The sequence below is a fragment of the Vicia villosa genome, linkage group LG2 (assembly GCF_029867415.1).
Source record: "Vicia villosa cultivar HV-30 ecotype Madison, WI linkage group LG2, Vvil1.0, whole genome shotgun sequence".
In the NCBI taxonomy this organism is placed as follows: domain Eukaryota; kingdom Viridiplantae; phylum Streptophyta; class Magnoliopsida; order Fabales; family Fabaceae; genus Vicia; species Vicia villosa.
In genome coordinates this window covers 207,841,497-207,865,603 of record NC_081181.1, presented here as the reverse complement: position 1 = coordinate 207,865,603, position 24,107 = coordinate 207,841,497, and the positions used below count along the sequence as shown (strand labels likewise).

Genomic DNA, 24,107 nt, shown 5'->3' with positions numbered 1-24,107 from the left:
CAGACAGCATAGAGTTCAAAAACATCTTCAATTTTATTGGAAAGTTGATGCTTAAATATTCTCACAGATTTGTAATTAATACAAGAAATTTCTTCACCTTTGGTACCTATAATATACTTAAGATCTTTCATTAAAGCTAATCAAATGTGTGTTTGGAAAATTAGTTTTAGTGATAACATGAATCTACCACAGGATCGAATATATTAACGTCGAACCAAACATACCTTGAAAGAAAAGTAAGAAACCTAGCAAGATTCAATACTTCAATGAGATTCCACAGAGGGTCTATACTCTATACTACAAACTACTGTGATCTGATATAAATCTAGCAGCATTATCACACATTATGCAATGTAAGAAACAAGAACAAAAATGTAGAAGAAATGCAAATTACATTTCAGCATTTATCAAAAGGGCACATAAGCCCACTTTCCAACCAAGTTCATCTTAGTTTTGAAAATTACAACAGCAGATCAACAGGACCAAACATCAAGATTCAGTACTCCTAAGTTGATCATTAGCAAGTACTACAAGAGCTAGTAGATATTCATGACATATCCATATCACAGTTTCAAAATATACATCATGAACAACAAAACTACAAATTCATCACCTGTTTCACCTTACTCGTTCTCCCGTTTTACACTTACGGGTAAGGAAACCTGTTCCATATCATTACTAACAACATCTATTCCTATCCCTGAGTTATTCGGTATTATCATCGACTCAGTATTCTCAGTTACTACCATCGAGGAACCCGACTCGTTCCCAACCGGAATGTCATTCGAAGATTCCTCAGGGAACCTCGGAACTGAAACATTAGGAAAGTTCAACCGCGCACAAGAACCATACATTGCCCGGGCCGCTTCATCATAAGCAAGAGCAGCACCAATGGCAGTAGTAAAAGTACCTAACCATAACCTACTCCCCCGATTCGGCTCGCGGATTTCAGCAACCCATTTCCCCCAAGTCCTTTGTCTAACACCTCTATAATTACACCGCGAATTCTCAGGCCCTCCTTTGCCTTTCATACACCCTTTCTTCGATCCCTTCGCCGCAACTTTTCGAACGGGCTTATCCGCGTCGTTGCTGGCATCAAGTTGGGCATTATATTCTTTCCATTTCGCCAGTATCTTACCCAGGGACTTAGATCCATCCCCTTTCTCACAAGCTTTCGCCAACATACGCAATAAATAGCACTACACTACATCATAATGAACAACAAAAATCTCAAATGTTAACATATCTATCATGTGTGAATATTATAATTCACATAATTTCATAACCGCTTTCATAATACAATAATCATCACTCTCATATAAACATGTTTCTAACAACCCAATTCAGAGTTTTCAACAGTATATGAATAAAAAACACAGCTTGTGTAAAAAAAAATTGAACCGTCACAAATTCAAAGAACATTTTCCTATAAAAAACAATAGATTTTTAGAATAAAAAACCAAAAACAAGGAAGAGAAAAGATGGGTTTACCTGAGAGGAGGTGGAAAATGGTTCGGTGAAGAGGTGAGGGAAATAGGAAGCGCTCCTTAGAGAGCTTCAAAGGTGGAAGAATCAATGTGAATAGGATGGGTGCATATTGGGATTGTGGAAGTGATGAAGAAAACAGAGAGATGTGAGTTTTTTCAAGACAACACGACACCGACAAGGAACTAGGGTTATACTTCTCGAAGCCGCTAACATCGTTTTCGAGGCATCAAACGTTGTTTGTTTGGTTTTGGAAGGAAAATGAGGGGAAAAAAGTTGAAAGAAAAGAAAATAGAAGGAAAGATAAGAGGTAGAAAATACATAAAAGGTTAAAGTACATTTTTTGTCCCCAATTTTATCTGAATCATAAAATTAATTTATTAATTTATATTTTAAATTTAAATAATTTTTATTTTTATTTATAAAATTCTACAAAATAGATTTTTATAGGATGATTTATCATGTTTCACGAGAAATTTTTCTAATTTAAAAATGGAATCATCGTTAATTTTCAGTGCAAAAGTATTAGGGAGGACTAAAATTATTTAAATTTAAAATAGAAAGATCAATTTTGTGAATAAGTTAAAATAAGGGGACCAAAACTATAGTTAACCCTAGATAATATTAAACAAACAAAGTGTAATAACCAAACCAATTATTCAAATAAGCTAAGATTTTGATGGGATAATTTTAAAAGAGCTTAGATAGAATGAACCAAGTAGAATATAGGAGAATCGAACATAGCATATTAGATATCATGTCTTATTGTTTGAATAATTTATGACAAATTTAATAAAGTATTCATTCCGTCTAAATTAGATAAGAAAAATGGAATAGATATGATAGAATTATCTCTTAAATCTTGAGTGATAGAGAGAGAAAAATATATGTTTTGAGATTGTCAAAAAGCATAAAATTAAAAAATTATAAGAATATTAATGGAAGACGCCAAAGTCACGAGGGCGATCTGGCGGATGGTGGCAGTGCTGGGAGTCGGGATGGTGGCAGTTAGGAGGACGCTCAAAATTTGGTCGAAAACATAGGCCAATGGTGTTGAAGCCGCGATTACGGGGGTTCAACAACATTGAGGAGTCTCATGCTAGTAGTTTAAGCATTCACACCATAGCTCCGGGCGGCAGCAATTAGCAGCGGGCACAAAAAAAAGAGACATATGTAGGTTCTAGAGGCCATCTTAGGTGTATCAAGCATCAAGTCTGATTCAGTCAGTTCATGGGTATTAGGCTTGGCTGTTTTGGTTAGCAGATTCGTTCGTTAATGGGTTGTATATTTTTTGTTTATTAAGGATCCATTGGGTTTCAAATTTTATAAATATGATTCTCTTTTATTTTTGTCTTCACAAGTTTCAAAACTTCAGAGCGAAGACAAAGATAAGGGTTATGAATCCTATTGGGATACTTAGAATGTAAATGTTGAAATTCCTTGCAGTTTATGGAATTTGGAAAATTCTAAGAGGTATCTAAGGGGATTGAGAAACACTTCTAAACACTTTAGAATTGTGTAATTCATATAGAAAGAGTTTGAGAGATTGGGAAACACTTGGGAAATAAAATAGAGTTTATTTTTGAAAACTTGGGTGACTATTTTGTTGTAACTCTTTTGTATTCTCTTGTAACATTTTTTAGAAGTATAGCGATCGGAGAGTTGATGTCTCACCGGGAGTAGATAAGTTTTATTGGAACGGATAAACAATTTCATGTGTGTTTCTTTATCTTTTATTATATTCTTTCTTGTTGTGTATATGCCTTTAGGGGTGGGAATAGGTCAAGTCAATTAATAGGGGCCTATAGCCCAAGCTACATAGGCCCAGGAAAAGCCATACTCTTTTAGTAAGTAGAACTCTTTTTTTAAGTAATAAAGTCTAGGATTTTTATAATCTTACTTAGTTGAAAAGGCTACGCCTCGGGCCATCAAAAATTCTTTTAAGTCTGTATCAATATATTTCCGTGAAGGTCATAGAAGGCGATATGGGGATTCTTAATCGCCCTTTTATCAGATCAAATTCCTACTTATTAGATAGGTCACATTTCTATTGGATATCTTGCCTTCCTTAAGGGTAATTCGTGCGGCATGAGAATTAAGGAGTGACATGTCCTCACCCTATAATGGAATGGAAGAAGTCATGGGGGAATGGGTGATGTTCCTCTGAATACCACGTGAAAAAAGCAACTTATCTCTCTCTTTCTTAGTTCATTATCGCACTTTATTCTTTTTATGGAATGAGGTTGCATTAAAAACTCTCTTTGAAAGCATTGCTTACACATTCTATGAATAAATACCTTTATTAAGCTTTTGAGTGTAGTTAGTCATAGTTTTGAATTATTATAGTAGTGGATACAGTGTTTTCTTTCTCCTGCATCTATTCTTTTTTTCACAAATCCAACATGTCAGATTTCATTCTTCTCTTTTCATCTATGTTCTGAGATCTTTTTTTTTGTATTCTAAAATTTTGTTTAAGAATTTTATATATATATATATATATATATATATATATATATATATATATATATATATATATATATATATATATATATATATATATATATATAATACACAGTTACCAAAAATTGCATGCGGTTCAGCGGTTTTTGAGTTCTAAATGGTTTGAGGTTGCTTTCTCAAATTTTGTTAAGGTGTCTGGACCAAAATCGGGTTTGATTTCCAATCCATGTGATATATTTGGTTGGTTCGATCATATTTTTAAAACATTGGATCCTAGTTATGATCTATCATATACAATAATATATTGTTTTACCTTGTTATTTATCTCTTTGTATGCACATTGAAATGTTATGATTCTCACTTCCCCCTTCTCGTTTGTCATCAGCTAAAAGAATGAAAGAGGAAAAGATAAAAACATGCAATTAAAAAAATATAAGCTTTAACAAAACAAAAAGTAACAAAAATGAGACAAAACATTGAAAAAAAACCATTCTTTTATTAATTCTAAATTGCATTACAAAAATAAGTTTCCAACTAAAAACAACATAAATTTGCCAAAATAAAATTAATTATACAAACACTTGTGATGTATTATTCTTGATCGTGGATTTATTTCTATTTTAGTTATTCATTTATATTGATATTTATCCTTATATTCACTACTTGTCATAAAATGATTAATTATAACTCGCCTTATGGATTTGAAATGTTAATGAGAAATATTTTTTAGATTTAGATCCAAGATAATCATTTGTTAAACATCAATCTCTTGAGATAGATTTCGATTTAACAGTCACAATACTCACAATACTTAATATTTTCGTATAGGTTAATTGGTTGAGAGATCATTGATTAAGCAACATGATTGATCTCGCGACTTTATTCAGACATAAATAACGCTTGTATAGAGAAAAGTGGTAATGTTTAATAGAAATATTATTTTATTGGTCATGAGAATGCATTAGATAAAAGTTAATGCAGCATAATTCCAACATTTTCTTATCAGTGTTAATTTCATTACCATTTACCATTTTATAGACTCATAGTTTATGAAAATCAATCTATCAACCCTCTCACTTAAAATTATATCAATTATTGATTGATTATTTAATCGGACTAGTCCATGTGAATAAGATAAAAATATATTTACTTTTGATGCTACATCAAGTACACAAAATAAGGAGAGAGGAAACTAAATTTATATACACTTACGTAACACAAGAAGTATTAGAAATGCATAAAAATTATCAAAAGTCATAAGCCATGGAGTTTAATGGTCAGAGGTCAGATGCCCAAGCAAATTATTAGATTACAAACATATTTAATTATCGTCACATACCCCAAAACTAGTATACACGCCCACAATTAATCTCTTTTACCTTATCTCTAACATCGGTCTTTTTCAATAAGTTTTTTAGGCTCCTCGATTTTTAAAACCATAGAATGGTTGAGCATGCCACCAATGACTTCGGTCACAACACCTTGCGTTTGTTATTTTTTTTCTTCTGAATAATATTTCGTCATTAGATATGGGTTAATCATTATAATCACCAATAACCCTAGTTGTCATTTCAAAGGTAGTCTCTTAGGTTTCATATTCATTACTAACTTCAACCATCAATCCATATTTAAAATCATTCACAAACCTTACCTTAAACACATCAAATATGACTTATTATTGATCTTTCTTAAGTCCCCAGCCTTATCATGCAAATATGACTTATTAGATTTCAAATCCTTAACCTCATCTTTTTTCTAACATTTTCGCAGCCTTCAGTTTTTTCACTTGGGATTAAAACTCTTTAATATGCATCCATAAATTTTTTATCTCGACACCTACATTTTTTATAGTCTCATTGGAATTTTTAGTTTAAACCTTCAACATAAAATATTAACTTATTCTCTTATCTAAGAAGCTTATGTAGGCTCCCACCCATCATGTCAGCAACAAGCTTCTTCAGCATTAGTTACTCGTTTTCATAAGACATGTTCCTCATCCTCTTATCCACCTCTAGAAACTACCATAATAAAGGTATTATCTATCCTTCCTCACCATTAATAGATCATATTATCTCGTATAGATGTTGTCTTTAAGATACCACATGAAACAATCAACTAGGAGGAAGTAAGAAATCAATGCAATGGAAGAGAAAACACTAGGCTTCTTTGATAGATTATACTAAGACTAAAATGGATTATACTAAGACTAAAATAGATCTAGGGTTGCAATAGGAAGAGACAACATAAAACAAACTTTTGACCTTTTATTGTCTAACACAATTCAAAATATTACAATATAAATAGTTAGGATTTTCTAACACATTGGGCCAATGACTTATTTTTGAAACATAACAAAATTACTAGATAGAAAAAAATTACTAACTGCACCCCTTTTTACTAATAAAAATCTTTCAGCAAAATTGGTCGTTTCCTTTCTCTAATGGGCTTTAAAGTGGACGGCCTACCAATACTATTTGGCCCTTTAAGAACCTTGTTCTCAAGGTGCACTACATTGACATGTGGCACATGCTTGTTGGAGGTTATATAGGTAGAATCACAAAGTAGGCTAAGGTCATGGTTTGGAATTTGTTGAAATGTAGTAGGTAGTTTGGTTGGACTATGAAACTGTGTGACAGATGGTGTAGAGTGGATTTATGGGAATTGATGTCTTGAAAGAAGGGGTATGGTCCATTAATACTTTGACACGTGTGTGGTTTAATTGTGTGTGGGGGGAGCAAAAATAGAATTGTATAATGGTTGTGTGATGGTAATAGGCGTGGAAGAGAGAATTGATGGGATGGAACTAGGATAAGGTGAAGATTTTGGAGAGAGTGGGGTGTGTGTGTGTGAAAAATTGAATTTAAAGAGGGAAATTAGGGAGGGAAGTAAATCCCTCACTAATTCTAAGGGATTTTGTGAGGGAAAGTTGTATACAAGGGTGAAACGTCACGCACAAAGTTAGCGAAGATATTTATAACATATTTATTCCGTCATAAGAAATCCCTCATAAATTCCCTCACAAATTTGGTAAGAGCAAATTTAGGGAGGGATTCTGAGATGAATTTTATCCCTCCCAAATCATTCCGTCACAAATTCCCTCATAAATGTGTAACATGTTATTAGTGACAAATTTTGTGAGAGAATTATTTTATATTTATTTGTTGTTATATAAAAGATTAAATTCTTTATGATAACATGTGGGCATTTTTTAAATTAGTAAATAATTATGTTTTATTAAAATTATTTTGGTGTCTTTGCCCCAAATTTAAATATTAAATAAATTATATGTAAATTAATTAAGTTATAATCATATTTATTAATATTTTTTTAATAAACATATAGATATAAATTTAAATAAAATCTTTAATAGATACAAATATGAATTTTTTTTCAATTATAAAAAATATTGATAGTAATACATATGTTTTATTATGTTATATATATATATATATATATATATATATATATATATATATATATATATATATATATATATATGCATATAAAAATTCAAAATAAAAATATTAAAAATTGATAGATTAAAATTTATATAGTTAAAATAAAAATTAGCCAAAAACAAAAGGAAATTTCAATGTTACAAAATCTAGAAAGATTATTTTATTTACATATTGACTCAGTTAATATATAATATAATGAATTTGAGTAAAAATAAAGTTAATCTAATTTTGTTTTCAATTTCCCTTCGTCATCTCTTTATCATTTCAGACAAATTTTCACTTCCCTCTCATATCTCCCTCTCACTTATAAATTAATTTTAATTTTAATTTAATAATATTTTAAAAATTCAAAATTGACAAATGTTAAACCCTATTACATTAGAAGCTGGGTAATCAAAACGGCGGAACCACAAGTAGAGAACTAAAACTAAAAACTAGATTCATACAATCCTCAATTAAAAATCGCAAAAGCTCTAATCGAAACAACACAGAAGAAATTTCTCACTCACAGTTCCTCTCTCAAGCAATCAAGAAAGAAAGAAGGTTTATTAGGGCAAATAAATCAAAAACGAAAAACCCAAAAACTACAAAGATTCACTTTTTCAAGGTATGCAAATGAGTTTAGCCACATGAAGCAAATTAAGTCATCTTTAATATAGTGGTTGCAAATGGTTCATACTAAGGTACTTAGGTTATTGTTCAAACTCCTTATGGGTGATTGAACATTAGTAATATTGTAAGCCCTTTAGAACACAATCAACAAAAGGACACTATTAAAAACAACATTTCATATGACTTAGAGTTTGGGCAGTTTGAATCTAATGCTTCAGTTTTTTGCTAAGACAATATGATCCAAAGTATTAAGAGTTATAAAATAATATGCAACAAAAATATAGGTTACTGCAGCCATAAGAAATATTTGTTCTCTCAAAAGCTACATTAACAAAGTCAAGGAAGTGTGATACATTAATTTTTGAAGTTGATGATAGATATTTTCTACACAACCCTAAGCAAGAGAATTTAATGTTTATCTATGTTTTTCTCTATTTAGTCATTCATTTATTGAGATCCTATAAAATTTTATGAACATTTTCCTAGATATTTTTAATTTCTATCCCCGCTGATGCATTTTAATTTAACACTCAATGCCCAAAACAATGTTCACATAGAAATAACTATAATAAGAACTAGAAATAAGCATGAAATTGAATAGGACAGGAAGGGCATAAATTAACACTCATTGTTCACTTAGTACATTTATGTTATATGTTAAGTATGAATGTATAATTTATTTCTGTTTTTGAAAAACAAAAAAAACTCTAGTTAAGTTTGAATAGCCACTTATTCAAACTTTTGCCCACTTGTTATATCACTTATTAATTAGCTTTCTTTTCATAACTCATGCCACAAACTATTTACCTACTAGTACAAATTCAAGATTGTGCGATTTCTTATGAACTATTAATATTATGATATGGTTTGTTTCAATTGATTATATTCTTCCTATCTACTTAATTGTTAATTACAGAATGAGTATGAAAAAAGGATTATTGAGAGGGACTCACAAGAGGCACCTGGAGATGATGTTTCTAGTCATCAATCTGACAACATCATCTTCTTAGATGTTGTTGGAGGAGTGGACAAGAAGGGTCGTATATATGGTTTTGGACCAGAAGCATCAAAGTACAAGTCATCTGAATCTTCCATATCTGACGGTATCTCACTAACTGAATATGAACACATGATGACTGTTATTTCTGATTTGTCTGTTGAAAACAACACCCTTAAAGAGAAACTCAAAACTCATGAGGATTTGATTCGCATCACAAGAAGACTCACGTTTGCTTAGAGTATAATTATTCCGATTTATGGAAAGTTTTTCTAGAGGTCATCAACCTCCTCGTTCGGCTCAAAATTTGTCTTCACCCACTTCTTGAAATACACTACTAAATTGTAGTGAACTCACTTTTGTTTGTCATCACTTAGTTTCAAGAACAATGATAGTATTATTTTCCTTATAATTTCTTAATTTTAAGAGCTTTTTTTGAACTATTGTAGTTTTAATATTTAGTGTCAACAAAAAATACTATGGTTTTAATATTTATTTTTAAGAACTTATTTTTAATACTATTTGTATCGATTTGGGGAATATTTATGATATTCACAAAAACTGTTTCTGTTGTTCCATATTGTGATTGATTTATTTTCATTATGATATAGTAAATTTAGTTTCAATATTAAATAAATTTGCCAGGAAATTTACAATTTCAATAACTTTAGGTTGGTTCTCATTGATTAGTGACGGAATAAATCCCTCATAAAACGAGTATTCAAACATTAATCTTCAGCAATTAGTGACGAAATATAAACGTTACAATATTTACGGACATATTTTAAAATCCCTCACAAATTTCTAACATATTTCTTTGGCATGGTTTCTGACAGAAATTTAAAATTAGTGACGGAATGGTTCCCTAACTATTTATGACAGAATTTAAAATCCCTCACAAATTATTTGTGACATTGTAATTCGGTACAAATATTCTCACCTCGCTAAATCCGTCACTAAATGATTTTGGGACGGAATTTTGTGAATTAGTGACGGAATAATTCCCTCTCTAAAATCAATATTTTTAGTAGTGTTGGAAAATGGAATTTTAAAAGGATATGAAGGTATGTTAGGTGGGGCACTGTAGTTTGTGTGAAGGGGAAGTATGTGGAAGCGTTAGGGAACTTGAGAGGATATTATGTGGGGCGTTGCAGATTGATGTATGGTGCAGACTATAGCGTCTGGGATGTAGTAAAGGGTCCCCATATGTCCCTATCACATGGATTTTGAGGGAAGAAACAAGGGTCGTGTGATTTGAGATGGACGGTTCAGATGTGGTCATAACAGATTTGTTGGAGCCGAACATGTGGCAAAGCGTGAATGGTCCCAACGCAGTATGCGTGGGAAGCGTGTCATCGCGTAATTTTTCTTTATTTAGTACTTCTCTTTACATTTACTCCCTAAGGTGCATTTTGAAGTGACTTAAGTTTGAGACTTAAGTGAGTTTCAATATTTTCCTCTCCTCCACTTTTAGAAACTCTATTTTTTTTCTTCCTCTCTTCTCTCATCCCATATTTTCTCAACTTTTTTTATCGCCATTTTCCACTTTCTTTGTTATTTATTCATTGCCTTGCACAAAAAAGGTCATTGAAACATGCAATGAAAGTGGAAAAACATCAATTTCCAAATTTTCACTATAGTAAGGTCTCAACAATAAAATATGAACCACATGATGAATCTTTGAGGAATATGGGAGTTCTAGTTTATAAGCTACTTTGCCAACATGCTTAACAATAAAAAAAGGACCAAAAAACGCTTTACTAATTTTTTAGAAGCTCTCATTGCCACTGTTTGTTGTCTATAAGGATGTAAACGAAACAATACTAAGTCACCCTCTTCAAAGGTAAAATCATCTCTCTTTTTATTTGCCTGGAGCTCTATTTTTTCTCTTCCTTTTTAAGTTAACTTTTAGTTAACTCAAGATCTGTTGTCTTTGTTGCAGCGAGTTGTCTAAAGCACCAATAAAAGTGGAACCAGCGAGATAGTAAGGTATAGATGGAGAGCTACAGCTATACAAAGGTGTAAAGGGAGCCGTTTTGATGTATTAATGGAAGGAAGTATTATGCTAGAACTATTCCAAATGAAGAAACTTAAACCACGTACGAGGTTGATCACTTGCATATCACCTTAGGTAAACCTCTAAACTCCGATTAATTACTTCTATTTGTCCATCGATTTTTGGGGTGATTAGTTGTACTATATTTGAGTGTTGTTCCTTAAGCTTTGAACATCTCCATCCAGAATGTACTAAGGAATAAAGTATCTCTGTCAGAAATTATTGATTTTGGGACAACATGGAGACGAAATATCCCAACTGAGAATCTTGTGGAAAAGTCTTTGGTTGTGAATCTGGTCTGGAGGGCAATGAAGTGCACTTACTTTGTAAGGCATTCACGGATAACCCAAATAACATTGTGACTAGAAGATTTAGGCATATGTGTTATAAAATCCATGGTAAGTTTTTACCGAATTTGGTTGAGTGCTGGTAATGGTTGTAACAATCCTTTTTGTGGTTAGTATTTGTTATGTTGACAAATTGAACAATGTTTAAAAGAAAATTTAACATCTGAGTAAAGTCCATGTTATGCCAAAGAAGCTCCTAATTTGGCTATGGTGGGTTTTACTTCTGAAGGGCTTGCAGTCAGTATGCCATGGAACTCATTGATAAGTACAAGGCGTACTTTGTCACACTTAAGTGTGAAATATTTTTCTTTGAAATAAATAATTCCTTTTGTGAACTTGTCCAACTCACTATTCTTATTTTTCTTTGAAATAAATAATTCCTTTTGTGAACTTGTCCAACTCACTATTCTCTTACTCCTTTCATTATACTAATGTTTGTCCTTCCAAATTTGTTGCATAGTAATGGAGAGGATGAGACACGATATCAGGAATTAGCAAAGAAATTGTCAATAATAAGAATTCATCTGCGTAGAACTTTTGGCTAAGAGCATCAGTAACCATGTTTGAACAACCAAGTTTATAAAAAAAAAATCAAAATTGAACCTCTGAAGTTTAGCAACCCATTTATTGTTGTGGCATTTAAATCTTCTGTAATAACAAATTTCTAAGACTTTCTTATATTTGAAAATGTTGACCAATTAGATACTGACGCCATTTTTTGATGGATTATGTGAATGCATAGATTTCTCTCTCACATAAGCTGAAGCAATAGGAAGAGAAAACAAAAAACAAACTTCTGATCTTTCATTGTCTCACACTTTTCAGAATATTTCAATATATATAGTTAGGATTTTCTAACACATTGGGCCAATAGTCTTTTTTGAAACATAACAAAATTAAGATAGAGAAGATTACTAATTGCACCCCTTTTTCTAATAAAAATCTTTCGCAAACACAATTATTTTTTCCTTTCTCTAATGGGCCTATTAGGCTTTGAAATGAACTGCCTAACATTCTCACCCATTCAGAATAGTCATCAGAGACATTCCAAACCAATCTTAAAGTTAATGCGCCCGTAACAGAAAACTTTATGACATACTTCTCTTTATCATCAAAATCATATTAATCGCACTATGGATGCCAAGTTACTTCTTCATGAATACATTGCCAAGGAATGATTCACTTAGTTTTCGAGAAGATGCATCAAGTATCCCTTTTTATATTCCATTTGAGTAGGGGGAAAGGTACTGTTTGAAGATACAAAAAGTTTATATTTCATCTTATACTTAGGAACTTTCCATATGGATTTGGCCTCGGTGACTTGTGATTACATGCTCATCTTATAATTTTAGAAGTTATTATTTTTGAGCGATGTCAATAGGTTGTATGTTTGTTTTGTTGTACGTATCTCTCTAATCAATTCTCTCATATCACATCATCTTAGAAAAAACATTTTACTAGAACAAATGATGTTTTCATGTATAAGAATCTCATATATGTTTTTTTCATCTTAGATTCAAGCATTGGATAAAGTCATTTGAATCACATATTTTGTAATTATAATAAATTCTATTGGTTGACTTTTTCACATAATGTGACTCAATTGATATTAAAAAAACCAATGTTAATTGGAATCACACAATTTATTTTAACAGAGGATTAGTCACTGACTTAGTTGATTCGAATCATATTAAAGAACACTTGAATCACATGATTTTAATTATATACCAATATCATTTTAGTCAAAATGTATTTGGTTTAAGAAATAAGAACACGTAGTTTGAATCATATAACCACATGATTCAGATTACTACGAGAAAATCTGAAACCATATTATGAAAGACGATTTTAATTTATGTAAATATTTTTCAATGTTAACTCAAATCATTCACTAAAAAAAGTTATATTTTTCATTCTAAATCATTTATTCACTAATTATCATATAAATCATAACCCTTCAATTTTATCATTGAGAAACAAACACTCTTATATCATCTTTTTCATTTTTTTTCTTTCATTTTTTAAAAATAACTCTTAGAATTTCTTTCATGAAAATTTGATTTCCGAGGGATAGATTTAGGAATCAACAGGAAGAAATTCGGTTTCTTCAAGGTTACAATTGGCGAGTAATTACAATTGGCGAGTAATTGAGAAACTACAAAAAAAGACTGGGTAATCCTTTCACCTCTAAATGGGTATTTTCTATCCAAAATATACTATTAGAAATATTTTGTTTTCCTGCGGATTTACCTTAGAGTTAAAATTCTGCAGAAAACCAACTTCTTGTGGTTTTCCTGCAGTTATTGATTTCTAGCTAAAACTTTCGTAGATAATAGTAAATCCGCAGCTAATACTTACGAATTTTCTTTCCGCAATAAACAATTTTTCATTATATATATTGCAGGAAAATCCATAGATATCCTGCTGATAAATTTCTGCGGGAAGAGTGAGTATTTCTAATAGTGGTGTACACGTTATGATTGAAAGATCATCTCAAAATTAGTGAATTTTAGGGGATAAGTTTGTCTAAAGAATAAAGGAGATTGATTAAGATCTAAGTGAAATCTTGAAGACTCGTTTTGAAGGTATCAATATTAGGTTGGTGATTGTCAAGAAACAAAATTGAAGGCGGGAAGGATTTTGGGAGAAACTTGTTTTTCCTTAAGGAATTGTTGTATTCTTGTAATGATTTCAACAACACATATTATTCATCAATATCAATGGAAGAAACTTTATTTCCTTTTACTGTTTTTCCAAAGTGCATTGGTTCCTAAAGTCCAAGAGAGATATGCTCTCTCATCTCTCTAGAAAACCTCTTATCAAACCTTTAGGGTTTGTTGGTGGCCACCCCTCCGCCCCCCACCTTCATGGTGGCTTCCATCTACAACTCACATGGTGGTCATCCTTCCCTTTATGAAGTGAAAGTCCTTTTTCATCCAACCTCACTTTCATGCTTCCATCGGAACTAGTTAGGGGTGTTCAAAACCAAACCGGCCCAATAGAAAATCGCAAAACCGGACCAAACTAAATCAAAACCGCATTTGGTTCGGATGTGTTTGAGCCATTTTCTAATAGAACCGCACGGTTCGGTTTGCGGTTTGTATTTTGCAAACCGAACCAAACCAAACCAAACCGCATTATGTTACAAAATCTTACTAAACAATATATATATTTCGTAAATTCATTAGAGAAATCAACAAGTATTATGTATATATTGTATCATTATGATCTGTTAGCTACGTTTCACCCATCTCCAAAGCCGTCGTGGATGTTAATTCATTAGAGAAATCAACAAGTATTATGTATAACAAGTATCATGTTTTTATGTTGTCAAATTTATGCTTTTGTCACTTGGGGTTTAAGTCTGCACTCATAGTGTTTGATAAAAAGCCTCAAAGGATTTTTGTGTTTTGGAGCAACATTATCTCAAGTTATAAACTAAGTTTTGAGCATACCATAAAAATGGACAATCATGAGAATAATGGAAGTCAAAATATGCAGACACAAGTCAAAGAAATCATCCTTAATTGAATTTGAAAAGACTATGGATTCTCATTCTTATATTGTCACTAATGGTGTTCTTAAGAGAGTTGATGGATGATTGATATGTTGTTATTTCTGGTTTGATTGTGGTCTTTTAGCTTCTGATTAATTTATGTGCAATGTCTTTTATGCTTATGCAATTTTAACTAGTAGAAATACTTATAGACTATGGGTGGGATGTGTCCTATGTCATAAGTATCTTGATGATTGTAATGTCTCTTGGCTTTTCACTTAATGAAATAGTGTTTCCTATAAAAAAACTTTATTAACTAAAGTTGTTTGTTAACAAGTCTTACTTTAACAAATCTTGTACCAGAACTTTGTTTAAAGTTGTGGTTGTTTAACATTTGTTCAATTTTGAGATTATAAATCATTGTTTAGAATTAATCAACATATTTTTATATTATTATTTTTTTTTACACTTTTAGTTTCTTAGCATTAGAAATATTTGATCTTTTACATAGAGTCTAAAGGCTTTGAATAGCAATATTATATCTTCTAAGTCTATGAATATAATTTTTAAGAGAGTTTATTTTGTCATCCAAAAAGGAGTTATGGCACAACTTGTTTCCCGTTAGCCTTCTATTTATGTTTAAACTTTATTTTTATCAATATTGAAATTCATTAAAAAAATTGACTCAAGTACACTTGTTATTGTATTTTAGTATTTTAGTACTTGTGGTTTATATTACAACTCGGTTATCGTGACTCTTGAGCATAAATTCTAATAAACATACTCTTTTGAAAAAAGTCTTAAAAATTATTTTCGCAACACGATAACTCGAGCATCATATTCAAGGATTGGATTCTCTGTTGCCCAGCAAAAGTTTTGTTTGGTTTTTGTGTGTGTGATGAGAAGGAAATTAGAATTAAAATTAAAGTGAAGATATGAGAGATGGAAATGATGAAAGAGAAAGACACATAAGAGAACATGAAAGAGTGATACAGAGACAGGTGATCGATATCCCATATCCAATTCATCTTCTAGATGCTATTCAACTTAGATGTCAGTGGAAAAACGACTTGAAATTACTTACAGAAATACTTATTCATATTTCAAGGTTAATACTCAAACCTCAATATATAATTATCATGTAACACATGGATTATAGGTACTCAACAAAGCAATGAATGACAAGAGGAAGTAAGTCCTCATATACAAACCTTAATTCCTATTTGATCCAGGTTCCAATAAAAGGGAAACATGTGATTATCAAACTTGTCATAAAAAAGGTAAGGTTCTTTGTAAATACATGTCATGTTTAAGAGCTTAATTATTAAAGATTTATGTGAGAAATCGGAGAGAAAAAAAATCACGAAATGAATGTTCATTTAGGAAACACAAACTAACCTTACCTCAAATTTTGATAAAATAAAAACATAAAAAATTAATAAGACTTCAATCAAGAGTTCAAAATTTGTAATGATTCTCTCGGAGTCGCCAACCGCAACTACGATATAATTGATCATTTTAGCAATACAAGTAGAAACAAAGAGGTAGAAATCAAACGTACTAAAAAAAACCTATGTGAGGAACAAAGATGAAACACAAACCATGAAAGTTGGAAAATTAGAGGCTAGTGATTGCAACATTTCCCTAACGGGTGCAAATGCTTCATTAAATTTTTGACAAATTGACATTTCGAAAAAAGATTGTAGACAAACTTAATTAAAACATATTGTTGTTTAGTTTTTGAACAGCTCATCAATTCATATATATATAGGGCCCTCAATTAAATCATTGACCTAAAAAAAGGGACTTGTGTCAACCTTTTTTATGTCAGCCCTTATTTAAAATGACTCATAACCACCCAACTAAAAGGGAAGTTCTAGGTCCACACTTTGGGACCCTTACATTATTACATGGGATTTTGATATTTGTGTGTGTAATTAACAATTATTGGTTTCTATTATACATAATGAAGTATATAAGCATGTGTTTCACGGATTGTTGAGTTGTTGTCATGTCATATCAAGTGACTCTAGTTGGACAATTTTTGGAAAATTTTGAAGGTAGCTCCATGACAATCATCAATATTTGTCCTTATTGAAACGCAAAAGTGTAAATATAAAACGAGCTTTAAAGTTCACATCAAGTTAGTAAATGTCATTAACAATGTCTTTAACTACTTTTTAAAATTATTTGGACTAGTATGACCCGAATATACATGTGGCAAAAAGACATATTTGTATTCGTATAAATTTGTCTATAGTAAAAATTTCTTAAAAAATGAGATCATTCGAGCGTATTGAAGTTGTGGATCTACAGTATTAATATGTCTCCTAAAAAAATAGGATGTGTGGGATAGACAAGCGGACTTTACACCTTAAAGGTTAAAATTGACATAATAACATACGTGACGATGACATATTAAAGGGTGCAAATATAAAACTTTAGTATATTAGATAAAATTACAAACAAAAATAGACGGGTGCAAATATAAAACCTTGATAGATTAGATAAAATTACAAACAAAAATAGACATTACCTTCACATAAATCTAAGTTATGAAAATCGATTTCTATTCATAAAAAATGCAATCAAGTAAATCTCAAGTTATGAAAATCAATTCCTATTAATAAAAAAATGTATTTGAATTTTATCTAGGTAATAAAAAAATGCATTTGAATTTTATCTAGGTAAAAGACATTGTGACCAAAATCATAGAATTATTCCCACATAACATGGGAACAAACCTCACCCCATAGATCTAGGTCCTCGGAATTTAAATATTTGGGACCACACTGTCACCTTCACCTTCTCTCAATTATTTTCTAACTTTATCCAAATTCTCTATACCAAGATAACCCGTGACCTTGCCGTACCCTAAGAAAAATAATCACATTCTCCAAAATGATCCACAACTCTTTGAAATAAAATAAATTAAACCACAACAATTAAAAATTGGATTTTGCACAACAAATTAGGGAATAAAATAATTCACATAATAAATATCATGGCAAAATAAACAAATATATTACAATATCATGTGAGATACATGAGAACATGTTCACACAATTCTTCCCATTCCATTTCATACCCTTCCCTTAGAAACTAATTAAAATTTCGACCGCATAATGTCTAATTCTTGTCAACAATTTCAAAACATCATTATGCACCAAAACATCGATCATAATAAAGGAACTCTCCATTTCTTTCTAATGGTGATGACGGACACATTCGGCAGGGATGACAGGAAACCTAGCGGAATCGGCGCAATAATCATAAACCATATGATTAGCCCTAACCCAAATGAGTTGATGACTTTGATGCAAAGTGAGTTCACTCAACATAGGTTCATCCCACCAATACTTCTTATCTTCACTACTACTACATTTCTTAGCATTATCGATCGATGTAACCGGTGTTGGACATTCGCAAGCATTGATTTCGAAATCTTTGTAAGTTGCAACAAAAGGTGCATGAGACCAATCTGTTTTCACACGACCACCTTGTGTGGCCCAATCATCAGCATTCCATATTGAACTGTAAACTCCCATTGCTTGGTCTTTTGGGAAAGGGATTCCTTTGTGTTCCAAATTTGTGTGTACTCTAATTGGTGTCTCATCCACTAGAAACCTATTACATAATCATAAACAAAACAAAACATTAGAATAATGATTAATGTTAATTAGAGATTAATTAATTAATTAATTGATTAATATGGATAATTATTATTATTATTATTATTATGTAGGTGCTTACACTACTTGACGTTGGTTCCAAAAGATTGAGTAGGTGTGAAAATCCTTAGAAGGATCAAACCATAGGTTAAGTCTTTGTTCTCTATTACCAACACCATTGACATAAACATTTGTTTGAACTGAGTAAGGTTCACCAGTGGTGTTACCCAAAAACTCAAAATCAAATTCATTATGAGTTGGGCCTTCTGATGACATCTACATCAAAGAAAAAAAAAATCAAAATTTAGAGTTAGATGCATTCAATTATTATTATGAATTATTTAATTGTGTACGGGTAAAGTCACAATCATTCATAAAGGGACATAAAGTGTGAAATAAATTCCATAAAATTATTAGGTTTATTAATAACAAAATAAAGCTACTACCACATGTTTGTAATAATGAAAAAAAAACACATAGACATAGATCAATAATTAGTGGTGTAATAAAATAATAATAACACTAATAAACTCAAAAACAAACAAAAACAGAGTAAAATTGTAGACAATAAGAACATAATTAATGTAATTATTTTTTTACTTACATAGAAAGCAGTAACAGTTCCAGCAGAGTCACCTTCCACAAGCTTAAGCTGAACAGTCACTTTTCCAAACATATATTTGCTTTTAGATCCAAATCCAGCACCTGCAATATTTTCATACATTTTTTTTCTATTAGTAACATTTTTTACAATAATGTAAACCATAATAATTTTCATTAAAACACCTATTAACAATCATAGATCTAACCCTAAACAACACCATTAACATTAACCAACATTCTATTTTAGGAAAAACACTTAAAATAGAAATGCTCTCCATTAATTAATTAATTAATTAATCGATTAATTACCGGAATAATTATCTAGTTTGAGTTTGAGTAAATCTCCTTCATGAACAAAATGGTCCATAGCCCAACCAGGTTGAAAAAGCTCCTCAAATTTCGAAGAAGCAACCAACGCAACAAACAAAAAACACATAGAAATCCCTAAGAGACAAGACATTTTTGTCATGTTGAAAAACACAGAGACAAAAATAAGATGAAGAAGAACAAAGAGAGAAATAGAAGAAGAGTGAGTGAGTGAAGTGAAGTGAAGCTTCTACTCTGAAATTTGTGTGAGGGCTCACAACAAGGGTGTGATAGTATTTATAACCAACCTCAATTATTTAATTTTTTATTTTTTTTTATTTTTCATTTTTTTCCACGTAATGAAAGTGTGTGTGCCATATCACGTGCCACGTCGATATTTTAAATTCCCAAGAAATGGACAAAATAATTTATTATTTATTTTTGTGTGAGTAATTAAAAAATGTAGCCGTTGCTGTGGCGAGTGATAGCTGGCGAAAGCTGTTTAAAGAGGAGTGGGTTCTGAAAAGAATGATGGCAGATTTTGGCCAATGGAGATATGACACGTGGCGGTTTACAGCTGGTGGATTTAATGTACAGTTGTCATTTGCTGTATGAGCACTTAAAAATCTACTGCTTTTCAGAGCAAGTGTTGGGTTTTAAATCTATGTGGAGAATAGCTTTTTCTATAAAATTGAATTGTTTACTTTTTATGTAAGATTCTTATTCTCAAATTCTTGTTCTTTTGAATTATTTAATCTTTGATTAATTAGAGAATCAATCATATACTCTATTTTTGGTGGATGGATAATTCAATTGAAATGTAATAATTGGGTTAAATAAATGTATTTATATTTGATTTGAATTATGGTTGTCTACAATCATACAACGTGCATTGTTAATCGTCAGATAAAATCGAACGAATATCTAAAAAAGTATTTTTTAAATTATTATATATAATTTAATTTTTTTTTTATTTTACATTGTCTGATCAAAGTTGAATAGGTTTAAGTATAATGAAAAATACAATTATAAAATTGTAAAGAAATTTTTTGTTCAATTTCTGTAAGCAACGTGTATTTATATTTTCAGTATTAGTATAATTAATTTAAAAGTTCACTTTGAAAAAAATATATAATTATTTTGTGCAAGTTCTATTTAAAACTAAATTTTTTATAAGAAAGAAAAAATAATACAATATAAATTAAAATAGGTATAAGGTATGTTAAAATATTTAAAAAATGCACACCAACCTACCAAAACTATTGGAAATTTATTTGTTTTTTTCATTTCCATGCTATAAAACGTGATATAGTATTAAATTTTGTTGTTGTTGTTGGAGAAATTTAAATGTAATATGTGGGATCCAAAATTTATGATATTTATTGTTGCTTTACCCAAATTCATTGATGAATGTTTATGATTTCATTTGAAGTGGGTTTCTGTTTATCCACTTTGTGTCCAGCTTTTGCTTTCGCCGACCTCACTTCCAGCTGGACAGTACATATCATACTTATGCTACCTGCTACATTGCGAAAGAAAAATGATTTTTAGATTTAATCATCATGAAAATTTAATCATCACCGATTTTGTACTATTTTTTATGGTTAAGAATATCAAAAACAAATACAATAATCCCTTCATATTTAAATATAAAAAGAAGTCATTATATATTTGAGTATATTATGAGAACAAAACATCCTTAAGATTATATAGTAAGAATCATAATGATAAATCAAATATTTCAACTATAAATATAAAACAACAATTAAAAGAGATATGCCCGCTCATTGATTAACATTATAAACAAACTAGTGTCTTACCCGTGCGTTCGCACGGGTACCCGTCTGTCTCGCGCATTGGGTTTTAGGGCACTTTAATAAAATAGGGAAAATATATATATATATATATATATATATATATATATATATATATATATATATATATATATATATATATATATAAGTTCATATTATAAGGTAAAATATTTTAAATAGGTTAAAAATACCTGTTGGACCTTATAGTTGGTTAATTTATCTAATGGGCCTTAGAATTCTAGCCTTGGTGCAGAAAACCTATTTTTATTGTTAGACCTAATTTGTTAATAGGCCCAAAAAAGAATCCTATTATTGGTATTGTTACATAACGCTGGAATTTAAAATGAAAGTAACGTTGGATTCATAAGCAATCAAAGAGTCTGTCTTTGGCATTGTTGGTGTAAGAAACGCAGGGTTGGGTGATAAGTGTGAAGAACAAAATGTCGCAGCCAAGAAGGTATGTGCATGTGTTACTGTTTATGTTGTTTGCAGAGTTTATCATAAGATATTCATCCATTTAGAGGTCGCAATGTTGTTTTGATTCCAGTTCACCCGATAGGTTGGAGTTGCAAACTCCATGGAAGCGGCTCACAGTTGAGAGGATACTGAGTGGGTCACAGGAGAATGATGATGTTATGGAGGAATGGAAGAAACAACATCAAAGATTGAATCGTGTCGACGATGCCGGTAAAGTTTCTGTAGAGGCTGCCAGGATTGTTGAAAATAAAGGGTAATCTTATAGTTTAATTTTGTTTCTTGTATTGAATTCCATTTAACCTCTACAAAATTGAATGTGTTTCCGGAATAATGAGTTACAACTTAGTTTAATAAATAGTTTGTATGTTATTGTGTTGAAGGGATGATGGAGATGGAATTGAATACATAATGATATCTTCTGATAGTGAGAGGTAAAGTTTATTTATAAGAGATAGGGAATATATTATCGTTATAGGTATATTGATGCTGTTGTGTTTGCATTGTGTTGTAAATGTGGTCTTAATTGCAGGGAAATGAGTCCTGTACAGGAAGAGTTCGAAGAAGCGTACTGGACACGTGAAGTTCATGATGTAAAGAAGTTTTGCTCAAATGTTATGGTAAGCAGTGTTCAAAGTCTATAGTTGTTGGCACACTGGTGTTATACAGAGATGTAATGTAACTGATATTGTATGTCAATGAGTGCAGTATATTCCTGCAGAAATAGTAGAGAAATGTGGGCTTGCTGGAATGTCAGAGATTACCCTCAATGATGTGGACAACGGGTACCCATATGAGTGCAATATGAAGAAGAGGCCAAAAAAAAATGAAACATATTTGTATGGAGAATGGTTTGACTATGTAAGGGCAGCGGAACTGAAAGTAGGCGATAAAGTGCACTTTGTGATTTATTACCCGCCAGTGTTAGATATTATGGTAACAGTGGAGCGCAGTGGTGATCGTTGATAGAGCTGTTGGTTAGGCAATGTTTGTGGTGGATGTATAGGGCCGTTTTTTAGCAGTTTGGTTTGTATGGGATTTATGGTTTTGTTTTTTTTTGTAATGGTGGATGTGAACCAAGATTAACAATTATGGCACTATGTTTGGTTTTAAATTAAATATTATCAATTTTGGCTGTAAGTTTCATGGACTGAGCCGAATCTGCCATGGTTTTTATGCAAAATTGATTACCACTCTGTTTTAAAATTAAGTATTGTTTATTATAAGTATTGAACAGGATATCTATCAAACTTGATCAGAATAGGGAACCTAATTTCATTATTGTTGGTATAAGTTTGGGTATGGCTCCTGTAAATGGTAGGCTATTAAATCTAATAGGTAAACACACAACAATGGACATATGAATAGTTGAAAATTCAATTTAATAGTATATGTTAAAGAGTAGTACGATAATATTAAATGGTTATAAAATAGTTGTAATGTGTTATATTATATTGGGATGTGAAAGATCAATTGGGTTATGGGCAGTTATTGTTTTTCGTGAGGCATATAAATAAAACGAAAACTGTTTTGAAGTGATGTAAATGCAAAGAAGACTAATTGAACAATTGCATTGATTTCTATTGGGCGGTGGAAAAGTAGCAGGTATGTGAAGAGTCCATTTAGAGTGTTATATAAGTAATGTGCAGATAGTTTGATAGCACTAAACACTAAAGCATTCATCATTACTCTGCAATCAACAGTGTAAGCTGCGAATTTCTGAAAAGATGGAAGGAAGAGTTGATCAAGCAGTGAGAGGTAAAGGTTAACACATCATTTGAAAGTTTGCTCTGTTACATATTGTATTTAAAAGTTATATATGGTTGCATGCAGGTGAAGAAAACTCGGTCAACCAAATGGCTGTGGGGAAAGCTGTCACCTCTGATAACTCTGTGTATGTTTGAATTAGCTTATGTTGAGTATACATTTTATGTTTTAATTTAGAATGTTTGATAACACATTTATTTATTGACCATGTTGTCTGTTTGTATAATGTTCCAGATGCCATGAACCTGTTGTTGACGATTTTAGTTGCCATGTAGAACAGCCTGCTAAGTTACAATATTGTATCTGGAAGCAAGATGTGTCCAACGGGAAGATGGCTCAGTCATGTCTTCTTGTAAGTTATTATTCGTTTTAAGCTTATTGTCTTTCCCTAACAGTTAATGGGATTATCTAATGTTGTTTTATATCAATATTGCAGGAAATTCCTGAGCATGTTGTTGCAAGTCGCTGGCTCCATGGAGCAAGGTTTGTAGATTTGGTTGACTGGGAAAGGGAAGTCAGGTATGAATGTGAAGTTCATCATACCGAAAAGGGTCAGATGTT

At 31.2% G+C, this 24,107-nt stretch overlaps 3 protein-coding genes across 3 annotated transcripts; 1 reads left to right on the top strand and 2 right to left on the bottom strand.

Annotated features, from left to right (window-relative positions):
* Positions 1–375: 375 nt before the first annotated feature.
* LOC131648074 (putative dehydration-responsive element-binding protein 2H) lies at positions 376–1,668 on the bottom strand. Its single transcript, XM_058917867.1, has 2 exons — positions 1,492–1,668; positions 376–1,204 (listed from the first exon to the last, which is right to left on the bottom strand). The coding sequence occupies exon 2, from the start codon at positions 1,182–1,184 to the stop codon at positions 624–626; it is 561 nt and encodes a 186-aa protein (XP_058773850.1). The 5' UTR covers positions 1,185–1,204; positions 1,492–1,668; the 3' UTR covers positions 376–623.
* A 16,214-nt stretch (positions 1,669–17,882) lies between these two features.
* LOC131648073 (xyloglucan endotransglucosylase protein 6-like) lies at positions 17,883–19,752 on the bottom strand. The gene is made up of 4 exons (XM_058917866.1): positions 19,495–19,752; positions 19,187–19,287; positions 18,665–18,858; positions 17,883–18,538 (listed from the first exon to the last, which is right to left on the bottom strand). The coding sequence occupies exons 1-4, from the start codon at positions 19,652–19,654 to the stop codon at positions 18,118–18,120; spliced, it is 876 nt and encodes a 291-aa protein (XP_058773849.1). The 5' UTR covers positions 19,655–19,752; the 3' UTR covers positions 17,883–18,117.
* Positions 19,753–21,538: 1,786 nt separating this feature from the next.
* LOC131648072 (uncharacterized) lies at positions 21,539–22,869 on the top strand. Its single transcript, XM_058917865.1, has 5 exons — positions 21,539–21,762; positions 21,853–22,035; positions 22,163–22,213; positions 22,312–22,399; positions 22,488–22,869. Exons 1-5 carry the CDS (start codon positions 21,746–21,748, stop codon positions 22,743–22,745), a joined length of 597 nt encoding a protein of 198 aa, XP_058773848.1. The 5' UTR covers positions 21,539–21,745; the 3' UTR covers positions 22,746–22,869.
* The last annotated feature ends 1,238 nt before the right edge of the window (positions 22,870–24,107 follow it).

What these genes read in the sequence shown, in the direction of transcription:
- LOC131648072 (XM_058917865.1), top strand. An exon ending in ATATCTTCTGATAGTGAGAG is followed by an intron (nt 22,214 to 22,311) that starts GTAAAGTTTATT and finishes TCTTAATTGCAG; the next exon opens with GGAAATGAGTCCTGTACAGG. An exon ending in AGTTTTGCTCAAATGTTATG is followed by an intron (nt 22,400 to 22,487) that starts GTAAGCAGTGTT and finishes CAATGAGTGCAG; the next exon opens with TATATTCCTGCAGAAATAGT.
- LOC131648073 (XM_058917866.1), bottom strand. Translation starts at nt 19,654, where the DNA reads ATGACAAAAATGTCTTGTCTCTTAGGGATTTCTATGTGTTTTTTGTTT. An exon ending in CAAACTAGATAATTATTCCG is followed by an intron (nt 19,288 to 19,494) that starts GTAATTAATCGA and finishes AAAATATTGCAG; the next exon opens with GTGCTGGATTTGGATCTAAA. An exon ending in TGGAACCAACGTCAAGTAGT is followed by an intron (nt 18,539 to 18,664) that starts GTAAGCACCTAC and finishes ATTATGTAATAG; the next exon opens with GTTTCTAGTGGATGAGACAC.
- LOC131648074 (XM_058917867.1), bottom strand. Translation starts at nt 1,184, where the DNA reads ATGTTGGCGAAAGCTTGTGAGAAAGGGGATGGATCTAAGTCCCTGGGT.